We start from the raw sequence: 14,650 nt of genomic DNA on the forward strand, positions 1-14,650 counted from the left end.
AGAGTCCCAGGTAACATCCAGAGACACTGTTGCAGGAGCTCAGCCAAGTCCTTCCTCAGTGCTGCGTATCCTCCTGGCCAGCTGCACATACATGGGGAAGAGAGTGACTCGCCCAGCATGTAAGGAGAGGAGGTAGGCATCCTCAAAGAGGTGAACTAAATATGCTTCTGCTGCCTGGGCCAAAGAGTAAATGACAGACAGACAGACAAAAGGCACAGGCTACTCTTTGGAGATCTGCTGCACTTCTGAGGGCTCAAAGGACTGAAGGAATGACTGTTCACAGATGGAACTGAACTCACTGCCACACAGAATCTCCTCCAAACTCTCAGGCATCAACGTGTCACTCTCTCAGGAGGCCAGACCCAGCCTGTGATATTTCACAGGCAGTTCCATGGAATTCTGGAATGTTCTTCCTCCCCCTTTCAGCACTCACCCAGTGATTCCTGGGCCCCTTCTTCCCACTTGAAGGAGCCAACAGGGCCTGGGCTTGCCAATTGAAGTCCATCCCACGTGTGAATTTCATACATATTTCTCTTGTCTATGGGGGAATGGGGAATGGGGAGGAGTAGAGTAACAGAAGAGAGATTAAGGGGAAGACAGACTCTCTCAAAGTGTCTCCCATGAATTCTCATCTCCATCATCCTGTCCTGGCCCTTAATCTTACAGCCCAACCAGCAGCAGGTATGGACTCCTGGGAGCTAAGGAAATGGCATATCTCTTATTGGTGGTAGGGAGATAAGGAGGCAAAATCCCAGGGTAGGAAAAGGGATCAAATAGTGGATGGATGGGAGGGTTCCATTTCTATAGTCAAAGCACACAGTTTCGAAGTGGAGGTGGTGGGGTCATCAATTCCAGAGAGAACTGCAAGGCTGGAGGGTCCGAGGAGGGCTCATGTTTCCAGAAGATGGAGTGCCCAGGTGGCTGAAGGGGCGCTTCCTTATCAAGAGGTCTGTGCTCTTCTGCAGCATTTTGACCTGCTTAAGCCAGACATTTCTCCGCCTCTGTGAGGAAGAACCTAGGGAGGCTCCCCGCCGCGGGGTACTGGGGGGCGGACTCGCGGGGTCTCTCCTTGGGGCCTCGGGCTTGCTCCGGCGGCGCGAGCCCATGGCCGGCCGCGTAGGGTCCTGGCTCGCGGCGCCCCATGGCTCCTGATCTGCCCTCGGGGTTCAGGATCTGAAGGCCGGCTACCGACAGGAGACGCGAGGGGGCCGGCACCGGTGCTCCACCGCTGTCAGCAATGCCTTCCGTTCACATCTCCGGCCCTGCCTACCTCAAGGCTGGCGTTTTTTAAAACCCCATTCTTATTTCTTATAACTATTGGTGCAATTGAATTTATGTCTGTTATTTCACTAACTGTATTCTAAATAGTTCATACCTTATATGCTTCTTTATTTCAGCACCTCTGGTCTCTTTCGTTTTGAAATATTTTACTTAGACACTTAATTCCTAATTTGTTAAATAAACAAGCACACACCTACACACACACATACATACACCCTGACACACAGCCCCACCATTTGTTGTTTTTGTTCACCTTATTTTATATTATTGTGGGGTTTGTTGCTGTTATTTGTTTGTTTGCTCAATAACTTTTCTGAAGTCATTCTGTAAAATCTGCCTTTCCTCTGGTGTGTGATTCTGTAGTTTAAATGTTGAACATCCCCAAAAGGCCCATGTATCCAAACACCACAGACTCTGCTGTTTAATATGGCTCATGAAGTTTTTCTTGAAGAAACAGTTTTCACATTATTTTAAAAATTTAATTCCAAGAGTTCTGGAAAATTAGATTTTCAAATGTGTGCCAGTGTTTATCTTGATTTTATGTAGGGATGAATTCATGGAAGTCCTTGTCCCACAATTCCAAAAGTCCCTCACATTTCTTTTTCTTGATCAAAACATCAGCGTTAATTAGTGTCATGGTTTAGGTATGAGGTGTCACTTCAAAGCTCAGGTGTATGACTGTGTAAGAAAGATTATAGAGGTAAAATGACTGGATTATCATAACCTTAACCTAATCTGTATGTCAATCCACTGATAGGGATTAGCTTAGTGATAACTGTAGGCTGGTAGGGTGTGGTTGGAGAAGATGGGTCACTGGGGGTTATGTCTTTGGGATATATATTTTGTCCTTGGTTAGAGAAGAAGTGTCTCTCTCTGCTTCCTGATTCCAGGTCCTGAGCTCACCCCTCTGCTATGAAGTTCTGCCTCATCTCAGGCCCGAGAAAGGCTTCGTCCATCTGTGAACTGAGATCTCTGAAACCATGAGCTCCTCAAAAAACTTTTCCTCTTCTATTACACTTTTCAGGTTTTTTGGTCACACAGTCAAAAATAGCTGACTAAGACAGAAATTGCTACTGAGAAGTAGGGTCATTGTTGTGCCTAAACTCCTGACTAGCTGATTCAGAAGCTTTTAAAGCTGTTTGGATTGTGTGGGGGAAATTTTGAGAATTTTAGAGTTGAAATCTGGAAAAGCTTTAGAATATTGAGCATAGCTGAATAGGTGACTCTGGTAGGAACTCAAAACACCAGAGAGCTAATAGGACTAAGGATAGTGAAGACTGGGCTCACAAAGTTTCAGACAGGGAAGACTCCATTGGAAACTGAACGAAATGCCATTTGTGTTACATTGTGGCTAAGAAGTGTTGCACATTTTACTCATGTTCTGAGATTTTCTGTGAGGCTGAATTTAAAGGTGATGGCCTTCTTGTAGTACAAAGCTGCTCCCCCGCCCTTTCCGTTGCATCACAACCTAGTTTGTCAGTCTGAAAGCTGCTCTCCCTGCCCTTTCCAGTGGAGCCATTTTCCCCACCCCCCAACTACTGTCAGTCTGTGAACATCCTAGCTAGCTATTGGTTCATCAGTCAGCTTGCAAGTATCCTTCTCCATTATTGGTCCCCTGTTAGACCAGGCGGGATTCTTAAAGATAGCTTCACTGCCATCTTTTCTCTCTTGCTTTTCTCTCCCCCTGACTTGTTTTCTTTCTCCTCGCTTTCCACTCTCTCTAGCGTGCGCCCTTTCTCTTGCCTTTCTCTTTTCCTCTCATTTTCTCTCTTGCCCTGCAGGGAGACACTCTGTTTGCTTAATAAACTCCCTTATGTGATCTCCTGTGTCCAGGGTGGTTTCCATGGAATTCCTTAGTCTTCTAAACCTGATAGAAGAAATTTCTGGGCAGCATAGAGTTCAGGCATGGATATCGCTGGTGGCTTTTAGCCAAGTTTATTTTGGTAATCGAGAGGATAAAGCAAAGCAGAAAGATTTGAAAACAATTGCATTTTGGCTAGAAAACTGTGAGTAAATCTGGGACTAAGAAAGCTGTGGTTGTTAAGGTCATTATAGCCACTAAGTAAGTGCTAAATATTTTACCTAGAAACATTAGGAGATAAGATTTGAGAGTGTCTCAGGAACTGGCAATACCACATCCATATCAGGCTCAAGTGTGCAAAAGTACCAATTCCTTTGAGAAGAGACCATGGGAGCACCCTTCTTGCCCAGGGGACCTAGAAAGTTGTTTCTCCATGCTCAGCCACCCAGGCATTCAGAGGCTGCTGCAGTCAGGGCCCCAGGTGTTTTCAATTAGACTATTGTAATTATACATAGTATTTGGATTCATTCTGACAAAATCATACATGAAAGAAATTTGATGTGAATCCACATTTCCCCATCTTTCCCTTTCCTTCTCCTACTCCTCTTCTCCCTTCTCTACTCTGTCAATCTTTGTTTCACTCCTTTATTTATTTATTTTTAATTATTATTTTTCTACATATACATAAAGGTGAAATTCCCTTTAGTACATTTACATATGTACATAAGAGGATTATGTTAAAAGTATTCCATATTTCTTCCCCTTTCCCCCCTTCCTTCTCTCCATCTGGATTTTAACCCAAGTTCCTACCATGGAATATTGATACTACCACCTCAGTAACCTGAAGATCAATTCTTTCAACCTAAAACTTTCTATTTGTATTTCATAGTCAAATATTCTCATTTCTCCTAAACATTTTCCAACTGGGAAAAACTCTTTGACATTAAGATTAAGAAATGAGAAGATAAAACATGCCCTGTAAGGAATCTTTGATAATTTGTTTTAAAATGATATTGAAATAATATTGTAACAAAAGAAAAATCCTAACAATTTCTTCCTCAATCCTTCCTCAATCCTAACAATTTCTGCTCATTGCCATTTAGATTTAATCTAATTTATTTAAGCATATAAATTTGCATAGAAGATTTCTTCTTAGTTGTTCAAGTCCCAATACCAGACATGAAGTCACAACACTTTATAACAAGACATAAATAATAATGGGGAATATTGCCATCTGTATAAGGCATGTTTGCAAGTTGGCACAAACTAACATACTGTATATTCATAATCATTATTATCTTAAACATACTTATATTGTCCAAAACCATATAAAAATTATTTAAGCTTTTATATGAAGCAGATAACACACCACTATATTCTCACAAAATCTATTCATCAACAGATCCAGAATCCCTGGAAATGTCAGCTTCTCTCAGGGTTAGCCAAATGCCTTGCTGGCCTTTCCACGTATGTATTTTAAGCTTTTTGTGTGTAAACTCATTTTTTAAAAGTTTCCTGTCTACTCTAGTTCCATAGAAGACATACTTGGACATATGGCCTATCCTGAGTTACATATTGACCTCCCTAAATTATTAGGAAGATGGTGGAGAATTCTGCTTTTGGAAAAACAAAAATTATTTCATAATTTATTTTCTTCCCTCCACCTGTTCCCCCACAAAATCTTTTGCATTATAGATAATTATTTTTCTTTCTCAGAGATATCCCCTTATTCAATTCAGGTTGCAATAATAAAATACCATACAAAGGGCAACTTAAATGATTGCAATTGATTTCATCACCATTCTGGAAGCCAGAAGCCCAAGATCAAGATTATGTCTGATTCAGTGACTAGTTGGGCCTCTCTTTCTGCATTTTAAGCAGTTTCTTTCTTTCTGTGTCCTCACACGACCTCTTTGTGGGGATACAGAAATGAGGAGATGGAGAAAGAGAGAGGAAGAAAGCACACTAGGTATCTTTTTTCATAAGGGCACTAATCCATCATGAAGTCCCACTCCCATGACCTCTTCTAATCCTAATTACCTCCCAAAGGCTCCATCTCCAAACACCATCACACTGGGGGGTAGGGGTTTATATATGAATGGGGAAACTCAATGCACTCATAGCTAGTGCATTCTTTCCTGATAAGTATTAAAAACATATACTTTCATTGCTATGGCTTCAATTGCTTAAGAAAGTAATCTTAAAGAGTACTCTTTAGACCAGATAAAAAGAAATTAAGTAATAATAAAAAACAAAGCACAGAAAGAAGCAGAAATGCATAATTCATGAGCATTTCAAAGAGGAAATCAAAGACAGTACATTTTGTCTTGATATACACAGGAATAGGATCTTAGGAGTTGGCTACTCGGTTTTCTGAAAGATACATTGTAAGAATATTCACAAAGCAATTATTTTCTTTTGTTCAAAGATAAATTCAAACCCTGTCACTAAGCAAGAACACAAGTATGAATGATAAAAAAAGAATCATTCAATAAACAGCATTCCCAAAATGGGAATATTAGGGCAACAATGTTATACTACAGGCAGAGCTGTGGTCTGTGGTTCATCCAAACCAAAGAACAATGATAATTCACTTCTAATCTATCTTGGGAATAGGCTGTAATTTTTAGGATGATCTCATTTGCATCGTTCTTCCTTTGGGACAAAGTGTCCAACAAAACCCTTTCAGTTATTTCTGCCCAAACACCTGTGGAGAAGAAATAGGAACAATTTCTACACAAGTAAGTTTGAAGAATATATTCCAAAATTGGGATCAAAATAAACATTTTACAATTGAAGTAGAATAGAATACAATAGACTGGATTAAAATATTTTAGGTGGCATTTTCTGAAATGAAGCTATACATACATGTCTTATTATATAAAATATATGTCTTGTTAGTTTGAACTAGAAAAAATTAGAATTCCAAGATAGTTTTTATTACATGATTTAGAAATGTTATTTAATCAACTAGATTGCAATCTATGTTAAAACTGTCTTCATTTTTGCAAAAGATAGACATTTTACCTCGAATGAGAACAGAATAGCTTTCTCAGCATCTATTGAAATAATCATATGATTCTTAACCTTAAGTCTATTGATGTGATGAATTACCTTTATTGATTTCTGGATGCTGAACCAACCTTGCATCCACAGGATGAACTCACTTGATTGTGGTGCACTCTCTTCTTAATATGTTTTTGTAAGCAATTTTCCAGAATTTTGCTAAGGATTTTTTTTATGTTCATCAAGGATATTGTTCTAAAGTTTTCTTTCCTTGATGTGTCTTTGTCTGGTTTTGGTATCAGAGTGATATTAGCTTCATAGAATGTGTTTGGAAGTTTCCCTCCTTTTCTATTTCATGGAATACTTTGAGGATTTTTTATTAGTTCTTCTTTGAAGGTCTTGTAGAACTCAACTGAGAATCCACCTGGATCCAGGCTTTTCTTGTTTGGTAGGCTTTTGATGTCTTCTTCTATTTCATTGCTTGAAATTGATCTTTCTAAATTTTGTATATCCTCCTGATTCAATTTTGGTGGAACATATGTCTCTAGAAACCTGTCGGTGTCTTCTAGATTTTCTATGTAGTTGGAGTATAGATTTTCAGAGTAACTTCTAATTATGTTATGTTTTTCAATGGTGTCTGTTGTGATATTTCCTTTTTCCATCACAAATTTTAGAAATTTGAGTTTTCTCTCTCCTTCTTTTTGTTACTGTAGCTAAGGGTTCATCAATTTTATATACTTTTTTCAAATAACCAACTTTTTGTTTTGTCAATTTTTTAATTGTTTCTTTTGTTTCAATTACATTGATTTCAGTTCTTATTTTAATTATTCCTGTCTTCTATGACTTTGGGCATTGATCTTCTTTTTCTAGGGCTTTGAAATGTAATGTTAGATCATTTAGTTCTTGACTTTTTATTCTTTTCTTGAATGGACTCCATGCAATAAATTTTCCTCTTAGTACTGCTTTCAGAGTGTCCCAGAGATTTTGGTATGTTGTATCATCATTCTCATTTACCTCTAAATTTTTTTTATCTCCTCCCTGCTGTTTTCTGTCATTCATGCTTCATTCAATAGCATATTAGTAATCTCCAGGTGTTGGAGTAGTTTCTATTTTTTATTTTATCATTGGTTTCTAATTTTATTACATTATGATCAATAGAATACAAGGTAGTATCTCTATTTTTTAATATTTACTAAGGTTTCTTTGTGGTATAAAATATGGTCTATTTTAGAGGAGGATCCATGTGCTGTTGAGAAGAAAGCATATTCACTCATTGATGGATGGAATATTCTATATATGTCTATTAAGTCTAAATTATTGATTGTGTTTTTGAGTTCTATGGTTTCTTTGTTTGGTTTTTGTTTGGAAGATCTATCTAGTGGTGACAGTGGTGTGTTAAAGTCACCCAGAATTATTGTGTTGTGGTCTATTTGATTCCTGAAATTGAGAAGGATTTGTTTGAAGTACAGGGATGCACCATTGTTTGTGGCATAAATATTTACTATCATTATGTCTTCCTGATTTATGATTCCCTTAAGCAGTATGAAATGTCCTTCTTTATCCATTCTAACTTTGGCTTGAAGTCCACTTCATCTGATATAAGGATGGAAACCCCTGCTTTTTTACTGAGTCCATGTGTGTGATGCTTTTTCCCATTCTTTCACTTTTAGTCTGTGGATGTCTTTTTCTATGAGATGAGTCTCTTGAAGGCAGCATAATCTTGGGGCTTTCTTTTTAATCCAACTGCCAGTCTATGTGTTTTACTGATGAGTTTAGGCCATGAACATTCAGGATTATTATTGAGATATGATTTCATTCCCAGTTATTTTTGGCTTATTTTTTTATTTGAAACTTGATTTGGTTTCTCCTTTGATTGCCTTTTCCTTTAGGATAGTTCCTCACTTTGCTGAATTACATTGTTGTTTTTTACTTCCTCCTCATAGAATATTTTGCTAAGAATGTTCTCTAATGCAGGTTTTCTACTTGTAAATTCTCTTAACTTTTGTTTATCATGGAAGGATTTATTTCATCTTCAAATCTGAAGTTTATATTTGTGGGGTATAAGATTCCTGTTTGACTTTCATGTTTTTTCAGAGCTTGAAATATGTTGTTCCAGGAACTTCTACTTTTTAGGGTCTGGGCTGAGAAATCTGCTGATATCTCTATTGGTTTCCCCCTATATGTAATCTGATGCTTTTCTCTCACAGTCATTAAATTCTATTTTTATTTTTGATGTTAGGCATTTTCAGTATCATGTACCTTGATGTGGTTCTGTTGTAATTTCATACATTTGAGTTCTGTACACCTCTTGTAGTTGATTTTCCATTTCATTCTTCAGATATAGGAAATTTTCTGATATTATTTTATTTAATAGGTTGTTCATTCCTTTCGTTTGTATCTCTGTGCCTGCCTCAATCCCAATAACTCTTAAATTTGATCTTTTCATGATATCCAATAGTTCTTGGAGCTTCCATTCATGATTTCTTACCATCTTCTCTGTTTGGTCAACTTTATTTTCAAGACTAAATGTTTTTTCTTCATTGCTTGAGGTTGTGTCTTCCAAGTGATCTAGTCTGTTGGTGATGCTTTCCTTTGAGTTTTTATTTGGTTTATTGTTTCCTTCATTTAGAATCTTGATCACTTTGTTGAAACAATCTTTTGCTTTGTGCAGTTGTTCTTTCAATTCTTTATTGGTGTGATGGTTCATTTCTGCATTTGCTCTCTTATCTCATCCTTTGCTTCATGAATCATTTTAATTATTTGTATTCTGAACTCCTTTCTGAAGTTTCTTCTACCATGCTGTCATTGGTTTCAATTAATACAGAATCTTGGTTTGTTTGGAACATTTTCTTCCCTTGTTTTTTCATGTTGTTCACGTATCAAAGCAGTGTGGATCTGGAGTATTGCAGTTTCCCCTCTATAGGTTTATAGTGCCTCTACGGGTTTCCAAAGCTTCCTTTTTAAGGGGGAGGTCAATATTAGCAGCACCTAGTATAGACAATATGCAGCCCAAACCACATAGTCCCTATGAACACATTAACAGTTTTATCATAATAAATATAGAGAAACAGTTTGATTTTTATCTACAGTATAACCAGTAGCTTTGCAGTGAGGTCTACAGTTTCTAATGGAGAACAAAGAGGATGGGGAGGGGTGTAGGATGTAACTGTTAATGAGATAAGCAAAGAGTATATAGAAGTATTAGATCACAGGAAGAATGAAAACAGAATCAAAAGAAGTTGGTTGTTAACATAGGAAAAGAAAGAAAGAGACTGTGAGGAAACCAGTAAACAAAAGGAAACTAGAGAGAGCAAGAAAAAAAAAAAAGAAGTAAAAACTTCAAAATTTTCAAAAAGGAGAAAAAAATCTATGCTGTAACAGTCATAGTCTATTCAAACCTCCCAGTCTTCAGTAGCCTGATGCATAAGAGGTTCCTGACAATCAGTTTCCAGTCTCTAGCAGGCGTCTCAGGATGGGATTTGCCCCACCTAAAGATGGCAGCTTTGGCTTCCAGGATAATTCAAGACAGCTACGTTGGCTTCCAAACATGTTGGTCAATGGGAAGCTGCAGGGCAAGGTGTAGGTGTGGACTTGATGTCCTGTGCCATTGGTTGGGTAGGGAGTCCTGGAGGCAGAGGGTGGTTGATCAGACCAGGGGTCTGGCAGGTCCTGGCTGTTGTCCCAAAATGACAGCAGCCATGTGTAACCAAACCTGCAGTACTGTGACAATGGACTTCCAGGCAACAATGGGCAGCAGGTCATCCACTGGTGCTTTGCTTGTGGTCTGCAGGCTACTGGCAGATGATTGGCAAGTGAGCCTCAGGTGGTTGATGATGGTTAGCTGAAAGCCAAGCAATGGGCAGGCAACAGACAATTAGACCAATGGCAGATGATAGGCGTCAGTCAGTGAGCAATCTGCACTCACAAAGTAGGAGATATGCTGCTAGACAGCAGGTGATCTTAGTGGACAAATGGGGTAAACAGCAGGGGATGGATAAGCAGCAAAGACTGCCTCACAGAGAAACAGATATTCCTCTGGTTGAAACCCGAGTTATAGAGAAACAAGGAATGCAGCCCCCCTCTAACCTGCCCTCTAACCTGCCATCTTCAAAAGGAATGGCCTACTTTTGACCCAAGTGGAGAATAGGCTGTATTAGGGTCTATGACCTAGGTGTTAGCTTCCATTTTAGCTTAGACACCAAAGAGTATTTTTTAAACATCTCACGATGTATTCAGGAAGAGAGCTCTCAAAATTAAGTAATTTTCATTTATCTAAAAATCTATATACCGATTTATGGTACATATGAGTAGTGTATAGCAATTTTTTCTTTTCATTCGGAAATCGTTGTAAATGGACCTGAAACCATATTTAAACGAGTTTCACATTTTTTCATGGATCAGAGGAGCACCACCCCTCTGCTGTGGCAGCTGCTGCAGTCGGCACCGCGGCTGTGCATTTGGTCCTTTGTACTGCTGTACATGGAGCCAGTTTCCAGCTTGGACGCGGTGTCCCGGCCTTCTGCAATGTCCGGGACCCTGCGGCTGCTGCTGAGGCTGATGCGCGCTGCACGTGGATGGAGAAAAAGCTTTTGTTGAATGCCTGACGGATGAAAGAGAGGAACAGGAGCCCAAACTGACATCCACTCGCAATTTCGTGGTTGAAGTTAGGAAGAGTGATGGAAAGAAGTCCCTTGTACTGGACGTCACAGGAGGAGATTGGACAAGAGGAGGAAGATGAGAGCGACATTTTCTCTGTTAAGAAAGTTAGCTTTAAGGCCACCGGCGAGTCTGAATGGAAGGACTCTAATTACACACTGGACACAGAGTCCCTGAACTGGGGCTGGTATGACCACCTATGGGTTTCCTTGCAGACTGAGAGGTGGACGACACTTTTGCAGATGAGTTGGTGGAACCCAGCACAACTCTGGAGCACCAGGAGTACATTACTTTTCTTGAGACCTCAAAAGTTTCGTCAAGAGCCAGTAGAGCAATCAGAGACACTGAAGGCTTTAATTTTATGGTGAGCTTTGACCAATGAACAAAATCTACTCTGACCGCAGACTATGTGCTTCAAAGTGCTTATACTTCTAACATTATGGGTAAAAAAATAAGAAAACTTAAATTATTGCTGTTATGCTCTCATTTACTATTCATTTGGGAGTTTTCCTGTACAAATTTATTATTTCTAGATTTCTGTATAACATAATGATGAGCAATAAAATTCTTTTATCTCCTCGGAAAAAAAAAAGAAAGAAAGAAAGAAAGAAAGAAAGAAAGAAAGAAAGAAAGAAAGAAAGCAGGGAGTCCATAGGGTTGAGAGAGGACAGCAGTAGAAGTCACAGGGGGAAAATTCTAAGTTTACTGTGTCCCATATGGTAGCACTTGCCACAGGTGGCTTTTGAGATCCTGAAATGTGACAGCTCTGAATTCAGGTGTACTGCATGTGTGAACTACACACTTTTTATAACTTAGTAAGCAAAAGAGAATGTAAAGTATTGCAAATTTATTTTCTGATCTTATGGTGACGTTATAATATTTTACATATATTAGTTTAAATAAATATCATTACAGGTAAAATAAATAAAATTTGTACTAAGTTGCAATTTCAGTGAATTCATTGGTTTAAAAAATAGTTGTAATATGCATGTGGTGGATTTCAAAAGCATCAAGTGTATTGGAAACCACATACCCACACTCACACACATGCACACTTACATATTCATGTATACAGACAAATAGAAATCTAAATATAAATAAAATTACATAAGTCATTTCTCATCATTAGAAAATTATGGAAAACAGATACAATTTTTCAAAACTGAGGTGAACAAATACCTACATACCTTATTCCTTTTACACAGTCAGTGTGTGTACTGATGTGGTTATATTTTCATAAATAATATTTGACCAGGGATGTGTGGTGTGTGTGGGGGGGAGAGAGAGAGAGAGAGAGGCAGAGAGAGATAGAGACTGAGAGACAGAGAGACTGAGAGACAGAGAGACAGAGAGAGGGAGAGAAAAAGGTGAGGGAGAGAGAGAGAGAGAGGGAGGGATAGATTTAAAACAACTAAAACATAAAACAGTTCACAGTGAGCCATTCTGTATTAGTAGATCTCACGTAATGGAATCATTTATAGTTTGCTTCCATTCTAGTGGAATTAGAGAAGAATACAATATTGGTTATCTCTAGATTCATGGATGAACTCACTGTTCTCTATTCTTTCATCTAATTTGCATAATGTATCCAAAGAGCTAATACATTAACTTTGCACAAAGCTGAGAACATTTTTTGCTGACTCCATGAAACCTGATCTTACTTTCTATTTGTTTCTGTGAGCTATTTTGTAATTCCTTCTAGACATTAAGTGATATTCTAAAGTACTTATTTTACAATTCAAACAAAGTTTTAAGCCTTTTTTGATTGATGATGTTGATCGAGAGATTTAGACTTCTCTGCAGTTTTCTGAAATGGTATGATGACTCCTCTCGGGTGTGACCACCACCTGGTGCTCTTCACAGGAACAGGGACTTGCTCCACACCTGCTTCAAGAGACCGCTCTCCACTTTCTTCCTGCTTTCCTGGGTTGAGGTCAGGCAGAGGAGTGGAGGGCTCTTTTTCCATCTTGTCATGGAATGGTAGGAGCAGACGCTCTTCCTCTCATTCAGGTCACCTGATTGGCTTGTGCTCTTGCCTCCTCTCAGTTAGTGGGTTCATCAGTGTCTTGACTAGTGCTTTTATTTACTAACATTCTGTGTGTATACCTTTTAGGAGTTAAACTTAAATAATGTTTATACAGTTACCATGCAATGCCAGACAGCAAGCACACCTGAACCTCTGATCTATTTCCTGATTACTTATTTTCTTCTTCTTTGCCCATTATGGGAGCAGTATAGTTACATATGTAATATGAAAATTCTGTTGAACTTTTGTACATTGTTTACTTCATACAAATAACCTTCATTTTAACATTAGCCAATTTTTGATGAATTAAAAAACTCACACCCATTGCTTCTCAATATTCATACAGTTCAACCTCTACTGTTAACCCTGCCATCAATTCAATAAAAAGAAAACTAAGAACATTTACCATATGCCAGAGGTAGTTAAAAAGATAAAAAGTTAAGTAGCATCAGAAATACCTCGATGACAGCATTGATACACACCTTATATATTTTCCAGAATTTTGTGAGTAAACACACATTATCAAAATTAAATTTGATGAAATACTGTGAGTTCAGTAATATTAGTCAAAATTAGGATGGAAGAAACTGAGGATTGAAGAAGTTAAATTTTGCCAAACTAAAAACTCAGAGTCAAAGTACCAATTCAGGCTTTCATGAACTCAAGCATATTGTATTTCAAACGTTATTATAGATAAAGGACACAAACTTCATTGAAACAAGTGAATGCAATTTAGAAACTAAAGTATTAATGCAGCTACAAAGTGTCAGTGGTATACATCAATCAAAAATGAATGAGTAGATATGATTTAGAAAAAGTTTCCCTATTTTCCTGGTGAATTATTTCAATGTGTGATTTTATTCAACCCAACACATGAAATATAGGTGAACATGATCACCAGATCTGTTTCAGTTATTTGTGCCTTTGCTTTGCCTCCTTCCCACATTCTAAATCACCCTTTCTATGCTAAATGAAATTTGCAAACAAAGAATATTTTATCAGACCAAAGATATAAGCAAAGAACTTGAACAGAGGTTAGAAATGCACTTGTTTCATCAATCATTTCATCTACAATGAATTGCAGCGTTAGTATGAACATAAAGAGAAATCATGAAGTGAAAAAAAGACAATTCAGAAATTTTGTTGCCCATAATAATGTTTTCTAAATGGTTACAAATATGTATGAGGGAGAGAGAGAGAGAGACAGACATAGAAGGAATAATTATCTACTAGGGATCAATCTAAGTTGATGCTTTCAAGCTCTATAATTCAATATCCCTAAATTACTTGTGAAATTATTACTATATTCTACATGAAATGAGATATTATCCCAGGTTCAAACAACACTGAACATCTGGATGACTGAAGTAAAAAGGAAAAAATAGTAAATAATGCATATATATATATAATAACAAAACAAAGCAAAAACATACACATATGAAAGTATGTACATATATATTTGTCATTCTATGGGCACACTCTCAATGCTATCATCTTCATTATAAAATTACAGAGATTCTTTTCTGACAAGAATCATAGTTTCATGAATCAAGGAAACTGCTATAATACTGTGATTCTTATATTCATCTTTAACTTGAGAAGATTTTATACCAAACCCGTTATGTGTGTCTTAGTAGGCCATTAACCATATTCATTTAAACCTTACTGAATATTTTAAACTTTAAAAAGGGGCTAATTTTTTTGAAGAATATTTAAGGCCACAGTTGTAAATTGAAAAGACACAAATATAAATAAATCAGAAAGACTCACTCGTGACTGTTTAACTCATTCCTCTTCTCTCCACTCCAATGCTACAGCCCACGTATCACCCCTCCAGTTACCCCTGCTTTGCAGCCTGAGTCCTGGCAAGCTCACATTCT

At 37.8% G+C, this 14,650-nt stretch overlaps 1 protein-coding gene and 1 pseudogene across 2 annotated transcripts; one reads left to right on the plus strand and one right to left on the minus strand.

The window, feature by feature from the left end:
- Positions 1 to 39: 39 nt before the first annotated feature.
- Positions 40 to 1,106, minus strand: LOC124975072 (histone H3-like centromeric protein A). 2 transcript variants are annotated; one of them, XM_047537949.1, is made up of 3 exons: positions 914 to 1,106; positions 472 to 537; positions 40 to 185 (listed from the first exon to the last, which is right to left on the minus strand). In XM_047537949.1, exons 1-3 carry the CDS (start codon positions 1,104 to 1,106, stop codon positions 40 to 42), a joined length of 405 nt encoding a protein of 134 aa, XP_047393905.1. The 2 variants fall into 2 exon arrangements, with proteins under 2 accessions (XP_047393905.1, XP_047393907.1); XM_047537951.1 differs by lacking the exon at positions 472 to 537 and having other exon boundaries at positions 40 to 175; positions 916 to 1,106.
- Positions 1,107 to 10,439: 9,333 nt separating this feature from the next.
- On the plus strand, positions 10,440 to 11,074 carry LOC124975049 (complement component 1 Q subcomponent-binding protein, mitochondrial-like; annotated as a pseudogene).
- Positions 11,075 to 14,650: the final 3,576 nt, after the last annotated feature.

This window comes from Sciurus carolinensis, unplaced genomic scaffold (assembly GCF_902686445.1).
Source record: "Sciurus carolinensis unplaced genomic scaffold, mSciCar1.2, whole genome shotgun sequence".
In the NCBI taxonomy this organism is placed as follows: Eukaryota; Metazoa; Chordata; class Mammalia; order Rodentia; family Sciuridae; genus Sciurus; species Sciurus carolinensis.